Consider the following 15,391-nt stretch of genomic DNA (forward strand, 5'->3'; position numbering starts at 1 on the left):
AGTCAGAAAAACCACTGCTGAGCCTCCTTGCAGGGCGGCGATAGAGACGCAGAGCACAGACTGGTGGACACAGCCGGGGAAGGAGAGGGTGGGATGGATTGAGGGAGGAGCACTGAAACATGTACATTACCATATGTGAAACAGACAGCCAGTGGGAATTTGCTGTGTGGCGCGGGGACCTCAATCCCGTGCTCCGTGACAGGCTGGAGGGGTGGGATGGGGTGGAGGATGGGAAGGATGTCCAAGAAGGAGGGGACATGTGTATCCCTATGGCTGATTCGTCTTGATGTATGGCAGAAACCAGTACAACATTGTAAAGCAGCTATCCTCAAGGTAAAAATAAATTTAAAATAATAATAAAGCAAAAAAAAAAAAAAAGAAAACGAGGTTCTTGCTGCTAGCTCACTGAATCCAGGGACTGGATAAGTATTTTCTCTTTCCCATTCTGCTGGAAGACAGACCCAGTCCCAGCTTTCTTTGCTCTGCTTTTGAGTTGAAATTTTGCCTTTGCCTGAGGACTTTGTTGTGCTGTCTCTAGCCACGAGAAGAATTGTTTCACAGGTCAGAGTCTCCCACTGCTCTTTACTGTCCTTCCTATGACGACTTGGGAGCATGATGTATCCCAGGGTCGTCGTCTTCAATTACAGGCATTTTTGCTTCTGTGTTATGGTTCTTAGGTGAAGTCACACTGAGGTTTTTTCCAGCATTGTTTCTCCCACCCCAGAAAGGCATGGAAAATGACGTGTTCTCCCGGTGCAGGATGAAAATGCCCGTCACTGCCTTCTAGTGAAAGCCCTTTTCCTTGTGGGAGTCTGTCTGGAGGTGGAGGAGCGCTGTTGAACCGGGAGTTGGCATTGTGATGGTAAATGAGGTTGTGGGTTTGCAGCTGACCTCTGCCTCATACTAACACTTGACCTTGGCAATTTACTGAGCCTCCCTTAACTTCATTTCCCTTACCTGTGAAATGGAGGTAGTGAGTCCGAGTGAGCGCCTTGTCTGGAGAGAGAGCCGGTATTGCTCTGTGGGACCAGGCGAGGTGTCTGTTCTCGGAGGAGGACGGATGGGCAGAGTGCACTGGTGGTGAGGGGATGTGTGAGGGCCAGCGGCCAACGAGGACACGGTCAGAACCAGTCGTGGCCCTCTGCCCAGGCCCTCCACCTGCAGCTGAGGGATCACTCAAAGTCTGAATGGGTAGATCATTCTCCCTGCCTGGAGGTCAGGAGCCCAGGCTCTGGAGCCGAGTGGCCTGGGGTTGAGTCCTGGCTCTGTCCTTGCTGGCGGAGTGGAAGGGGACAGTAAGTGGAGTGGCCTTGGTTAGTAGACAGTGGCGTTGAAGAGCACAGAGACGTGGGATTCTCTGAACCGCAAGCGGCACACACTGCTCATTACCCGTTTACCCGGTTGGTTCAGTCGGCACATTTAGTGAGTGCCTTGTGCATGCCAGATGTTCTGTAGGGTCCTGGTAGACCAGTCAGACGCAGTCCTGTCCTCACAGACTTTACGGTCCAGTGTAGGACTTGGCAGGGTTGTTGGGAAAGGGCTCGATCGTAAATATTCAGGCTTTGTGGGCCACAGTGTCTCTGTTGCAGCTACTCAGCTCTGCTGTCCTGTTGTGAAAGTAGCTACAGTGAGTAAATGAGTGATCACAGCTGTGTTCCAATAAAACTTTATTTACAAAAACAGTTAGTGGGCCACATCTGGCCCAGGGACTGTCATTTGCCAATCTGTGGTCCAGTGGGAAGACAGACGTTAAAGACATCAGCCACAAACAAACATGTTATTACAGATTGTGATTAGTTGTATGAGAGAGACACAGGATTCTGTGAGAGGGAAGGGTCAGAGAAGATAGCTTTGAAGAGGTGATGTTAAAGCCAAATGCTGAGGAGGCGGTGGTGGGGACTGGGGTGGAGGGGACGGCTCTGAGGGGCCGGAGAACGGCTGCGCTAGTTCTGAGCCAAGAGGCACAGAATTGCAATCTGCATTTCTGTTTCTCTAGAGGCCTGGCAAGGCTGTGCCCCTTGCTTTGACTAAGGAAAAAAGGACAGTTTTTCCCCTGATACATAATTCACACCATTTCTCCCCACTCACCCCTCCCAAATAGTCCCAGCACTGAGAGATGAGCTGTATTAATATATTAACACATTTTATTCTAAATCCTTCCGGTGGGCCCTTTCTCTCTTCTTTTTTTAATTGTCAGTATCTATCCATGTTAGGGAAGTAAGAATGCACATTATTCCGTTATTAGATATAAAATGGTTTACTCCTTAGAAGTCATTTCTACTTTTTGATCTTATTTTTGCTTTCTCCTATTTTAAACAGTAATATTTTCTTTTACTATTATATTTGTCTGGATAAAAATTCACAGCCTGAAACTATTTTGGAAAAAAAAAAATTATTACCTCTTGATTACATCTCAGGTTTCTCCTGATTTTCAACCTCAGTTTTATATATTTAAACTGGTTGCAGTATTCTGTGGTGATTTTACAGAGAAGGACGCCTGCATTCCTCATTCTAGAATATTTGGAGTGGTGCCTCAGAGGTACGGGTTTAGATCTCTTAACTCTGACCTCTTCTCTTTTCTCAGTTTATTATTCTTATGGTTCTGGGGCTCTGAGGGGACCCTACGACCTTGAGAGTCAGTGTGGTATAGTGCTTGGGAGCCTACACTCTGGAGCCAGATGGTGTGAATTAAAACCTAATTCCAGTATTTATTATCTGTGTGATCTTGGGTGAAGTTATTTACTCCCTCTGGACCTCAATTTTCTTATCTTTAAAATGGAAACAGTAATGATATCCACCTCACAGAGTTATTGTGAAGATTAAAATGAGTAAAATATACCTTAAGTCCTCAGAGCAGTGACTGGACACAGTGTTATTTTTTGTGTTATCTATCATTATTACTAATTATGTTTGGAAGCCAATGACTGTAATGCCTCCTTAACCATCCGTGAATTCTGGCAGGTGGCTCCTGACTCCTGAGATCTTGAGTTGCATCACTTTATTTATTTTTATTTCTCATTTGTAATTTTAATCGAAGTATTGCCATTCCTTTTTAAAAATCTTTCCTTATAAGCAACAAATTTTAATATCTTTGTCAATTTGCAGGGGTGGCGGGGGGGGGGGGGAAGAAACTCACTCCATCAAGAGCTTCCTTCCAGAAGAAAATAAAACATCACTTCATTTTTGCTTCACTTTCTCCTTAAGGCTCTACGAAAGACCTTTTGTTATCAGAAGTCTGGGAATTCTAGTCCTTTTGAGAATTCATCCTCAAAGTACTTTCGTACTTTGAAACACGCTTGTTAAGTAAAATAGCCCTTTTTTGAATGTCGACTTTAAAAGGTCATTTTAGCAACAACATTCACCTCTCCTGCTGTGTATTTTAATTCATGGTTTATAATCACGACTTACTCTCTGTGTACTTAGACTTCTTAAGTGTTGTTTGGGGCCTTTCTGCACTTTGTACAGGCTGGAAGGAGATCCCGCAGGCCTTAGGATGCAGAAGAGTAGGCTGCCTTGGGGTGATCTTGAGCAAGCAGGTTTATGTCTATGATCTTAGGTGTTGGTTTTTTTGATCTGTGTAATGGTCTAGCTGATCTTCAAGGCCCCTTCCTGGTTCCTATTTTCGGTTTAGGCTCCTGCATAATATACAGTGTTCTTATCTTTTTTTTTGTTTTTTTAACTTTTATTTGGCTGCTTCTGGTCTTAGTTGTGGCATGTGGGATCTTAGCTGCAGCTTGAGGGATCTAGTTCCCAACCAGGGATCGAATCTGGGCCCCCTGCATTGGGAGCGCAGAATCTTAGCCACTGGACCAACAAGGGAAATCCTTCATTGACTTGTCTAGATCTTGCAGTGCCATTGTTCTGATTACATCCTCCTGGGCAAGAATCTGTCTTCATCCCCCTCCCCCGAGGGAAGGCATTCTAACTTGTTTTCCTATAAGCTGCTTTTAAAATTGCTTTAGAAGAATTGCCTTTCTTTATACATCTCATGCGTTTATGATTCATTCTTCCTGAGCTGTTGTTGCCTCTGTGTTTCTGTCGCACCCCGTGGTAGCCACACAACTGCTTTCAGACATGCTGTGAAGAGCTAGCATTAGAGTCTTCTCGTTGGAACTTGTCCCAGCCCAGATTCTATTTTTAATAAAGTGCGGTGCATTGTTTTCAAAGGTTACCACGTTTCTCACCGATGTAAATGAAAACTCTGTCTGTTATGCCCGCAGACCCTGTCATTTACTGCTGTGGATCAGTTTTCGTTCAGCATCTGGTCAGTTATTCTCAGCGCCCCGTTTGCCTTTGTGTCGTTGTGCTGGGCGCAGTGATCAAAGTGCAGGCTTGGGTTTAGGGTGTATCTTGCCATTTACTGAGTGCTGATAACGTTGCTCGTTTTGCTTGGTTTCCTCCGCCACCCTGAGCCACAGGCAGGCTGAATGTGAGCAACCCCACTTCTAACCCAGGAAACAAAGGCCAAGAGAGAGGACGTGCCCCAAATCAAAAGGAAATTCATCCTGGGGGGAACAATGGCCAAATGCAGCTGTGAGGTGTGTGCTGTGGGCCTTCAATAACTGGTCTGCAGGATATTAGTTTGCTAACTTTCATTACATTTTTTATGACAAAGATAATACATGCTCATAGTTAAAAATTGGAACAGTTGAAAAAAACAAAAAGCCCCTTGGTGGGCCTGTCATCTGCAAGCCCTTCTCCTAGACACTGGTGACAAGTGTTAATAATTTCTTAAGTGTTCTTTCTGGAATTTCCACTAAAGCATAGATGTCACAGTTGAAAAAACAAAAAGCCCCTTGGTGGGCTTGTCATCTGCAAGCCCTTCTCCTAGACACTGGTGACAAGTGTTAATAATTTCTTAAGTGTTCTTTCTGGAATTTCCATTAAAGCATAGAGGTCGAAGGCTGGCTCTGGCCGCCCTGCCCCTTAATGTCACTCAGGTGTGTAGTTGCGCTGCGGACCAAGAGGCTCAGTCTCTGCTGCTTGGATGGAGGACATTTCCAGCAATTGTTCTGTACACACGTTGGCTCACTCACGTGTTTTTATTTATTGTTGTATCTTGGACAAATTATCACAGCCATACCTGTGGAGTAGCTTTGCTGTTTTTAAGTAGCTACATGGTATTCTGTCTTATTTATTACTGTATTTATTTAACCAGTTAAATTATTTCTTGGAGAAGGAAATGGCTACCTACTCTAGTATTCTTTCTTGAAGAATTCCCTAGACTGAGGAGCCTGGCAGGTTACAGTCCATGAAGTCACAAATAGTCGGACACGACTGAATGACTAATGCTAAATTATTTCTAACTTTTTTCTGTTACAAACCTTGCCAGGGAGGACCATTGCATGCTGACTGTTATTGCAGTATCCTTTTTCCATTTCTGATTTTGGCGGCTCATCGCTGCTCAGGAGCACGTTTGCCAAGTTCCCCTGGCAGCTAGGTGTGGCTGCGTGGCTGGGAGATGTTCTGGCCATCAGGATCCTGAGAAAACATGATGTGTGTGACTCTCAGGGACTTTCTTGGAAGGGAAGGAGAAATCTCTCTCCTCCTCGTCTGTCTGCCCCTGGCGCAGGTTTGATGATAGGGGGCTGGAGTGGCCATCTTGCTTCCCAAGATAGACTCTTGAGGATGACAAAGCAACAAGTTAAAAGGAGCCTGTGTCCGTGGCCCTGAAGAGCTGCCATTTCAGACCTGCACTGCTTCCTCCCTGTGAACACTTACGTGAAAGAGAGAAAGAAACTTCCATCTTGTTTTAAGCCAGGCCTGGATCATTTGGGGCCTGGATACAGGCTCTGTATCTTTTCTACCTGTGTAAGTATAGATGTGGAACAAATTGCAGGGCTGAAGGACATGCTCATTTAAAGCTTTGATTTACACTGTCTAATTGATATTTAAGTATCTGTCATCATCATCTCATGAAACATTCCCCATGATGTCTATATCCTTTTATTGTATAGAGATCTACATTTAACATAGAGAACTCCAAAATCTGTTAAGATTGCATAAAAATTCATGTTACCAATGGAAAATGGTGAAGCAAGAGTTTGGTTCCAAGGGTCAATATTAGTAACATTCTGTATCCATGGGAACGAATTCCTAGGATATGTATTTATAAAAGGGCAGGGAAAATGGGGAAGTGGTTGAGGGTACCACTTAGGCCTCACTGAACAATAGATCTGGAGAGTGCACACACCCACGTCCAAATGATCATGGATATGGAAGCAATTCACACACCCTGACCATTCCCATCCACGCATCCATCCAACCATCCATCCATTCATCCATCCATCCATTTACCCACCCAGCACGACTGGGCCTGCCCTGTGCTATTCACTTAGTACTGTACTTGCAGGATTAAATAGGTTAAACATAGTCTTTGCTCCCATGAGACATGTAGTTTAGGGGATTAGACAGATATTAATAATCATGCAAATAAAAATTGTCATAAATACTGTAAGGGAGATAGTATGCTATGAGTGGAGGGTGGAGGTTGTTGGGGAGGAGGGTATGTCAGTTTTTTGTTGCCACAGTAAAATAGTACCACAAATTTAGCAGCTTTTTTTTCTTTTTGGCCATGCTGTGTGGCATGTGGGATCTGAATTCCCCAACCAGGGATCCAGCCAGTGCCCCCTGCAGTAGAAGCGCAGAGTCTTAACAACTGGACCACCAGGGACGTCCCTTAGCAGCTGAAAATGACAAGAGTTTATTCCCTTGGAGCTCTGGAGGTCAGAAGTCCTCAAATCAAGGTGTTGGCAGGGCTGCACAGCTTCCAGGCATTCTAGGAGAGCTCTTTCCATTGTCTAGGGCCTGTCTGTGTTCCTTGGCTCATGGTGCATTCCGTCTTCAAGGCCAGCAGCATAGCATCTTCAGGTCTCTCTCTCTCAACTCTGCACGTGTCATCATGTCTCCTCGCTGACGATGATACTCTTGCCTTCTCCTCATGAGGACCCTTGATGACACTGGGCCCACTCAGACCATCCAGGATAATCCCCCCATCTCAAGCTTCTTAAATCAGTCATATCTGCAAAGTCTCTTTTGCCACATCAGTTAACATATTCACCAGTTCTGCGGACTAGGGTGTGGGCATCCTGATTTGGTCCACACAATAAGGTACCGTTATTTTGTCAATCACAGAGACTCCCTGAGTCTAGGGGTGGCTGGTGAGGAATTCCCTGAGAAGGATGTTAGGGTACAGCTGGGTGGAGAAGCAGGGGAAGAGCATTCAGGTGATGGATGGGAGGGAACTTGAGGATTTGAGGAACAGGACAAAGGCTGTCCTAGTGGGCCAAGTGTATGAGAGAATGTGTGGCCGGGGGGTGACCCTGGAGACAGCGCTGGAAGTTACTGGAGAATTTCAAAGCAGATGTGTATTTTATTTTTAAAAGCTTTAAAAAATAATTTTATTTATTTATTTTTGGCTGTGCTGGGCCATCGTTGCTGCGAGGGCTTTTCTCTAGTTGCGGAGTGCGGGCTTCTCGTTGCAGTGGCCTCTCGTGGAGCACGGGCTCTGGGTGCGGAGGCTTCAGGAGTGGCACGCGCATTCGGTAGTGGCAGCTGCCAGGCTCTAGAACACAGACTCAGTAGTTGTGGTACGTGAGCTTATTGGGTTTTGGGATCTTACCAGACCATGGATTCTTTACCGGTGAGCCCACCAGGGGAGCCCCAGATTTCTATTTAAAAAGAACAGTTTTGTTGCCATGTTGACGGTGGGGTTAAGGCCAGCAAGGTGGGTGTTGGATGCCATTTAGGAGGCTGTTTAAATTCAGATGAGAAATGGGGTGGCTTGGTCTCACTGGTGGCTGGAGGTTAAAGAGAAGCCAATGGACTTGAGCGATTTAAGGAGAGGGAATCAGTCAGTACACTGTGATGAATGAGTGGGGAGCGGGATGTTGGACCTGGCCCTGAGGTTTGTAGAAGGAGCTGGAATGAAGGTGGCCTTGTCATGGACGAAGTGGGGAAACACCAGGAAAAGAGTGGATTTGGGGGGAAGGAGAAATGAAAGCTAGGACTTGGGGTAGAATGATTTTGAGGGTCTGTGAGACAAGCAAGTGGAAGTGTGTATTCATCCTACCTGAATGAGCTCAGAAGTGAACTCTCAGCGATCAAGGTGGTGAAGAGTTTGAGGTGTTTGGCACATAGCTGCTGATTAAAGCCTGGTTATTATCTGGACCCTCCACAGACAGGCATGGAGGGAGGGAGGGAGCCCTCAGACAGTGGCTGGGGAAAGCTAGCAGCTGTGTGCACCGCCCAGAGTTGACCGTGTGGATCAGGGTAGCATCCAGAAGGGGCTATTTTGAGGAGAGGTGGCGAGGTGAGAAAACAGAGACAGGTCTCAACACGTGTTATGGAAAACTTCAAACACAGTGTATGAGTTTCCTCTTGCTGCTGTAACAAGTTACCATGACCTTAAGTGGCTTAAACAGCACAAATTTATTATCTTATAGCCTCGAGGTCAGAAGTCTGAGCTGGGTTTCGCTGAGCTAAAATGAAGGCAGTACAGTGCTGTGTTTTTCCTGGCGGCTCGAGTGGAAACTGCTTCCTTGCCTTTTAAGCTTCGAGAGGCTGCTCGGTTCTCTGGCTCCTGGCCCCTTCCTCCGCCTACAAAGTCAGCAGAGCATGACTTACACATCGTATCGCTTTCATCGGTTGTCCTGCTCTGTCTCCCACTTTTAAGAATACTTGTGATTACGTGGCACCCAACTGGATGGTCCAGGACAATCCCCCTATTTTTGGCCAGCTGATTAGCAAATCAATCCTTCTGCAATCTAAATTTCCCTATGCCATGTAATGTGATGTCATCACAAGTTCTGGGAGTGAGGACATGGGCATCTTTGGGAGACCATTACCCTGCCCATAATATATGTAAAAGTATAAACAGGATGGTATAATAAGCCCCACTTACCCATGCTCAGCTTCAACAGCAGAGTTTTATCCCCACCCCCCACCTCCCACTTCTTCCCATTGGATTATTTGAAACAACTCTTAGAAATCATGATTCATTTGCAAATGTTTCAGAATAGACAGTTGTTTAAAGTAGTTTAGCTGTGAAAAGAAGGTGAGAAAGGATGGGGACTGGGGAAATAGATGTGGGAAGAAGATGTGTGTGTGTATTTTCACATGTGAGACATGTAGGCATGTTCAGTTCAGCAGGGAAGGATCTAATAGTGCAGGAGCAATTGACCTTGAACGAGAGTGAGATCTCCATCATTGACAGGGAGGCATGTAGGTTTGAAGATTTCGGAGTGTGTAATTAAGAAAGTTCCTCTCTGCTGGATTTATTTTGTTATTTTTGCTGTTGAGTAGGAGGCCAGTGAGAGGGGCAAAGGAGTGTAAGAGTTTTGAGGAGCTTGGAGAAGGCTGGAAATAGTCACTGTGGAGTGGAGAATGAGCGTGTTAGAGAAACGCTATTGGAATGTAGGCATGTTGAGAGTTGGCCTGAATTTGGTGAGTTCAGTTGAGTGCAGTCAGCTTGGGGTGTGACTTCTCCCCTCTAATGTTGCTCATCTGTCCGGGTTCAGAGAAGGTGGATAGTTTGGTCCCCTCTGGGTTGACTTTTTGCCAAGTAGTGTAAGCAAAGGACGGGTATGGGGGTGTTTATGAGCGCCATTGAAATCATGATCCATGGACTCTAAGCTGGATGAGAAAGGAGAGGGGTGAGGGGTTCCGGCGAGTCTCTGTGTGGCTGTAATGGGATGAGCCAGCAGGCAGAGCCCAGCCTGCCTGGGTTTAGGGTGGTGACCAGATCCAGGCTGTGTCTTTGGGAGTGGGTAGCTGGAGTGGAGTGGAATAAAAGGCAGCTGCAGAAGAGGACGCCAACACTGAGAGAGCAGGTGTGGGAAGGTGCTTTCACGTGGATCCCAAAACCACCCAGCATGATGGCAGGAGACGGGGTGTCAAGGTAGGTCGCTGGGGGATGGGGTTTAGGCAAGATGAGGAGAAAGGAAGGGGTTTGTACAATGCTGGGAGGCATGGGCTGCAGAGGGCAGATTTTAAAAAATTATGTATTTATTTCCACAGGCTTTCGCTAGTTGCAGCGAGCAGGGGCTGCTCGCGAGTTTAGTGCATGGGCTTCTCATTGCGGTGGCTTCTCTTGTTGCAGAGTGTGGGTTCTGGGACCTGCGGGCTTCAGTAGTTGCGGCACATGGGCTGCAGGGTGCACGGACTCAGTAGTTGCAGGCACAGGCTTGGTTGCTCCATGGCACGTGGGATCTTCCTAGATCAGAGATTGAACTCATGTCCCCTCCATTGGCAGGCAGATTCTTAGCCAGCGGGCCACCAGGGAAGCCTGAGGGTAGCTGTTCTGACAAAAGGGTGACATTGCAGTGATCTGGAAGCAGCCCAGGGTATCAGATCTCCCTCCTGAGCCTTCCAGACCTCCTGCGAGAGCATGAGCAGGCCTGACCTGCGGCGTGGCCGGGAAGTGTGGGTCTCAGGTTTCATGAAGACCCTGTTAGCTCCTTCCCTCTTCCTGAGCTGTGCTGTGGGCGCCTCCTCGCCCGCTGCCCCTTGTCCAGGGTGTCCTCTCAAGCACCACCACGACCCCCTGCCCCAGCCCCCAGTCACTGTGGTCAGCCTGAGTCACCACCAGCACTGCCCCCCACCCGCACCAGCTCTCTCTTCGGTGGGAAAGTGTTAAGATAGATAGAAAAAAGCAGACTCCATTCAAGAATTCCCAAATAGCAGAAGTCATGGGTTGAGTAAATGGCTGCCTCATAGAGAAAGATTTAGTGAGATCTGTCTCCATGTGTCCTGCTTTTATATCTGACACTCCTCCGGGGCACTAAGCCACATGTCCTAACGTTGCTTCAGAAATGGCCGCGCGTGTATTTAATGCACATTGTTTACATCGATTTATGATCGAGATGTAGCTTTATTGGAAAATATTAGTGATTTTTTTTCAATTCCATGAAATCCTGCTTTAATGAAGTATTATTTTAAGAATTGAGCCTGTATATGGAATCATATCATTGTGAAGGCAACGAAGTGCTCCCTACCCCCCAGCCGGACCCCTCACCATTAAAAGATAGTGAAACTGTTGTGCACACAAATAGCCACTGAATGTTAAGTCTCCGGTGACGAGTAAGGGACTTTAGATTGGTGGAACAGTATAATGGACAAGTGGAAACAAAGGATATTATGATAAAAGGATGGAATGTACTATTTCTGCTGAGATTCTGTTTGCTCAGAATTGAGTTGTTCTGCATTTATTGCTTGCTTGTTGACACATGACCATCTTGACAGGTTCTTAGCCTGCCTTTTGGCCATTTCTTTCTGTGATAGGAGATTCTAATTATATGAATCCAGAATAAGTAGCAGCAGCAGATTTATTTTTTATAAAGCCTAAGAGTCTCTTTTTAAAATGCCTGTCTCCCAGATCTTTGAGAGTCTGTGAGCTATAGGTCTTCTGTGATAGCCCGAGGATTTGAGGAGCATAGAATGATGTAGAGCTGTAGGTAACCATGGGGCCTGGTCCTCCCCACCCCCAGATTACTCACCTGGTTGGACTGAACTTTGGTCACTTTTCCTAATCCCAGTATCCAGGCCTTGGGGGAAAATGATCATCAGTGAGGTATTGCCAGGCCTCAGGGCTTAGCAGGGCTCAAGAAATGGCTTTATTCAGTAGGATTGCTCTGCATAGTATTTGGTTAAGACTGTGAAATCCCAAGTCTGACTTCAGGGTTCAAGTCTAAGCTCTGCCACTTATTGACTGTGGTTCTTGGACAGATTCTCAACCATTCAAAGCCTTAAGTTCCTAACTTTTAAATGGGGATTATAATAGTAAGTACTTACCTGATGCTGAAGCTCCAATACGTTGGCCACCTGATGTGAAGAGCTGACTCACTGGATCCTGGGAAGACCTGATGCTGGGAAAGACTGAAGGCAGGAGGAGAAGCGGGCGGCAGAGGATGAGATGGTTGGATAGCATCACTGACTCAGTGGACATGAGTTTGAGCCAACTGCAGGAGATAGTGAAGGAGCCTTGTATGCAGTCTATGGAGTTGCAAACAGCTGGACACGACTGAGCGACTGAACAACAATTTACCAGATGGGAATGTTGTGAGAATAAATAGTGCAGTCCCTGGCACATGGTGGGAGTATCCAGTAACTTATTATCCTCATGTTGGAGTGTTGAACTTGAGTATGCATGGCTTACGATTTGACACACTTGAGAACAGTTAGGTTTTAAATTCTATGTCTCCAGTATTTATATGTCCTTGGACATTTTACTTTCTCAGTAAGGCCTTCCCTGCCCACCCTATTTAAAGCTGCAGCTATCCGTCCTTCACTCCTCCCCACCCCGTGCCTGCCCTCCTCCCCGCTCCCTGGAGCCCCTGCCCTCGTTTCCGGCTTTGCTTTTCTCCACAGCACTCATCGCATTCTGATGTGCTGTCCGTTGTACTTGCTTTTTCTTTCAGACTGTCTTTGTCCACTGTTCTGTTGTCAGAGCCTAGAATAGTGCCTGGCATGTGGTGGGTGCACAGAGATAAATCTTTATCAGACACACACCATTGACTTTGAAATTGGTGGTACGATTCTATACACCACTGAGTAGTGTAAAAGCTACTCTAGGAATCTGAGCTTAGAACATTTTATTTGGAAGTTCTGAGTGGTAGGCTCGGTACCTGTCCTAAACCTCCTTTCCTAATGGAAGGTCATTGAAACTGGGTAGAACAGGTTTGAGGGATGATGAAGTTGGGTGAGGAGAGGAACAGGCTGACCTCATAACCTCATCTACGGTTTACTTCCAATACCTGTTTTCAGCGTGACCACCTCCAGACTCCGTGGCCACTAGGGGAAATGTTGGTCTCAATAGCGGGCTCTCTCAAGTAGCCTTTTGCTTTCTTGTCTGTTTTACACGCAACAGAACTTTTGCTGTTTTTCTCTTTTAGGGCACCAATGCCTCTGCTCTGGAAAAAGACATTGGTCCAGAGCAGTTTCCGATCAATGAACACTACTTCGGATTGGTCAACGTAAGTATTTTGAAACGTACTGTTTTAGTCAGGTGTTTTAGCATTCTTGAAGCAATGTCACTGCCATTTTCATCATTACCAAGTTTTAAATAATCGTTCATACTCCTTGGTTACCATAGGTGGCAAATACCCGAGTGGGGGATATTTAGTCCAGTTTTTGGAAGCATGAGTTGCCCCAGAAGAGGCGGTTTAATTAGTGCATTATTAGGTCAGAGTCTCATTTTTCCCTCATGCCTTAAAGGATTTCCTTTGCACACTAACCTTCAGAGCGATGTTATCAGTCTTTGTAGCAAGACCTGCTTTTGTGGTCCTCCCTTACCATCTGAGTTGGCTCGTCAGCTCAGCCAGAGTGTTGAAAGGGTTACCAGCTCAGCACCAGCGGGTGCTTCATGGCATAATTTGGTATTTGAAGCATCAGTGGGAAGTGGGGGGAGACTGGGGCCAGTCTATCTCTAAATCCCTTGGCCTCATTTCACTTGTGCTCAGCAACGGTCCCCTTGTATACAGCCAGACTTGTCAGGCTGTGTGTCCTGGATAAGTTCATGATGGCCGGGTAGTAAGGCAATATTACCCTCCACCCTCATGAGCTTTCTTCTCTAGCTGATCCTTTCGCTCTGGGGTGGAGGATTTCAATAACATCAGCTGTTCCCTCAAAAGCACCAGGTTTTCTGGAACAACTGCTCTGAGCATGGTCTGTCAGAACTCAGGTGTCATAGGTCATAATTTCTACTGGGAGTGTTCTGAGTGAATGCCGCTTGTGGAATAACAGAGTGGACATTGTCTCTGAAGTAGGACAGACCTAATCCAAGGTCTGCCTGTGCTGTTCCCCAGCTGTGTGATCTTGGGCAAGTCCCTTCCCCTCTCTGAGCTTCCATTTCGCCCTTTGTGAAATGGATCACAGTGGTTTCTACCCTTTGGCTTATAGTGAAGGATCCATGAGAGCTCCTATTGAAGGTCCTGACGTGAGGCCGAGGCACACAGTGACACTCGGTACATGTTAGTTCCTTTTCTTTCCCAGGAGTTGTTCACTGGTCCAGGGACCAAGTGTTACTAAAGGGTGTCTGGCTAAAGGTGAGGCACTGAGTAAAGAAAGGAATGGAAGGAGAAGGCTAAAGTACTGGAATATAGGGCACTGTGTTGATGGAATACTGACTTATAATTTTAATGCAACTTTTTAGGCATTGTGCAAAGGCCTCTTGCTTAAGCTCTATGAGGGTAGTTTATTCAAGTTACGGGAATCCTACCTTGGCCAGGGAAAAGACAGATGCAGACTATGGAGGAGTAAAGAACTAAAGCCATCTCCTAGTCTGTGGAAGCGTTGTAAGTTCTAAACCTGTTAATAGTTTTGTACATGTTCACTTCAAATGGTAGTTCATGAAAGTTACAGCTTCTCTTTAAAAAGGGGTTTGTCTCATCACATAATTGTGTCAAAGTAGATTAAAATGTATAAAAATAGGAAGTGTTCTATCTTAGCATATAAAGAAATGTCACGTTAAGGATGGCCATGCATCTGCCTCACTCTTGGGCAGATGAAACACAGCCAACAACCAGGCTTGAGAAGATGTTTGTGTTCTATTTTAATCTTACACAGCATTTTCTAATCTGCTATTAATCTTCTAATTGCCTTAGATGGTTTTCCTCTCTATTTTAGCACGTATGAGAAATTCTAAAATGAACGTCTCAGCTATATGTTCTCCCATAGAATTGGTTATCCAGTCAGTTGAAAACCAGTGAGATGATGACTTTTTGCCTCTTTAAATCATAACCGTGGCTTTTGAGAAGTGCAAAGTGTTACTCCGTGGGTCCTACTATGATGGCAGGAGACCAGGACCTATGTGGTATTGTATTGAGACAGTGGCTATTTCAGCAGAAACAAGATTGCTATGGAGAAAGTGAGGCAATTGGTCTGAAGCCTGTGGAGGAGTGCCAGACCCTTGAAAGAGAGAAACTTAAAACAAGTCCCCACTCGGTTAAGGCTGTTTCAGCTGAGCAAGTGGCTCCTAGTAGCTGGATTTCTTTCTGATTGGGGTTTTTATTTTCCCTGTCATAGGAGCTTTGATATGTTGCAGTGTGACATCTTTTGTGTCGCCAGCTGCTTTTCTATGTCTCCATATCATGTTAATTTTTTTTTCTTCTTCACTCTCTCTTTAAGCACCAGAAAGTCTCATTAGATTTTTAAAAACCAAGGCTGAGTGCTCCTTATCATTTTACAGAGACTTTTATAGCCTAGCGAGCTCTCCAGCTTGTGTATACTAGCATTCATTTCCCTGGTGATCAGATAGTCACTGGTGTTCTGCGTGGCTTACTGGTCTACCATGGCACGCAGACCATGACACGGGATCTGGGCCAGTTCACATAAGGGCGGCCCCTCCCTCTCCTCGCTGGCCCAGAGAACCCTGATTTAAATCGCCCTTCTTGTC

The 15,391-nt window shown here is 46.0% G+C and overlaps 1 protein-coding gene across 1 annotated transcript in view; it reads left to right on the top strand.

Annotated features, from left to right (window-relative positions):
* Window positions 1-15,391, top strand: part of USP46 (ubiquitin specific peptidase 46) — a 68,653-nt gene that overhangs the window by 13,257 nt on the left and 40,005 nt on the right. Inside the window, exon 2 of the mRNA XM_061145977.1 lies at window positions 12,891-12,971. Coding sequence (XP_061001960.1) covers window positions 12,891-12,971 — 81 coding nt within the window. The remainder of the gene's footprint in view (window positions 1-12,890; window positions 12,972-15,391) is intronic.

Source organism: Dama dama, chromosome 6 (genome assembly GCF_033118175.1).
Source record: "Dama dama isolate Ldn47 chromosome 6, ASM3311817v1, whole genome shotgun sequence".
Taxonomy (NCBI): Eukaryota; Metazoa; Chordata; class Mammalia; order Artiodactyla; family Cervidae; genus Dama; species Dama dama.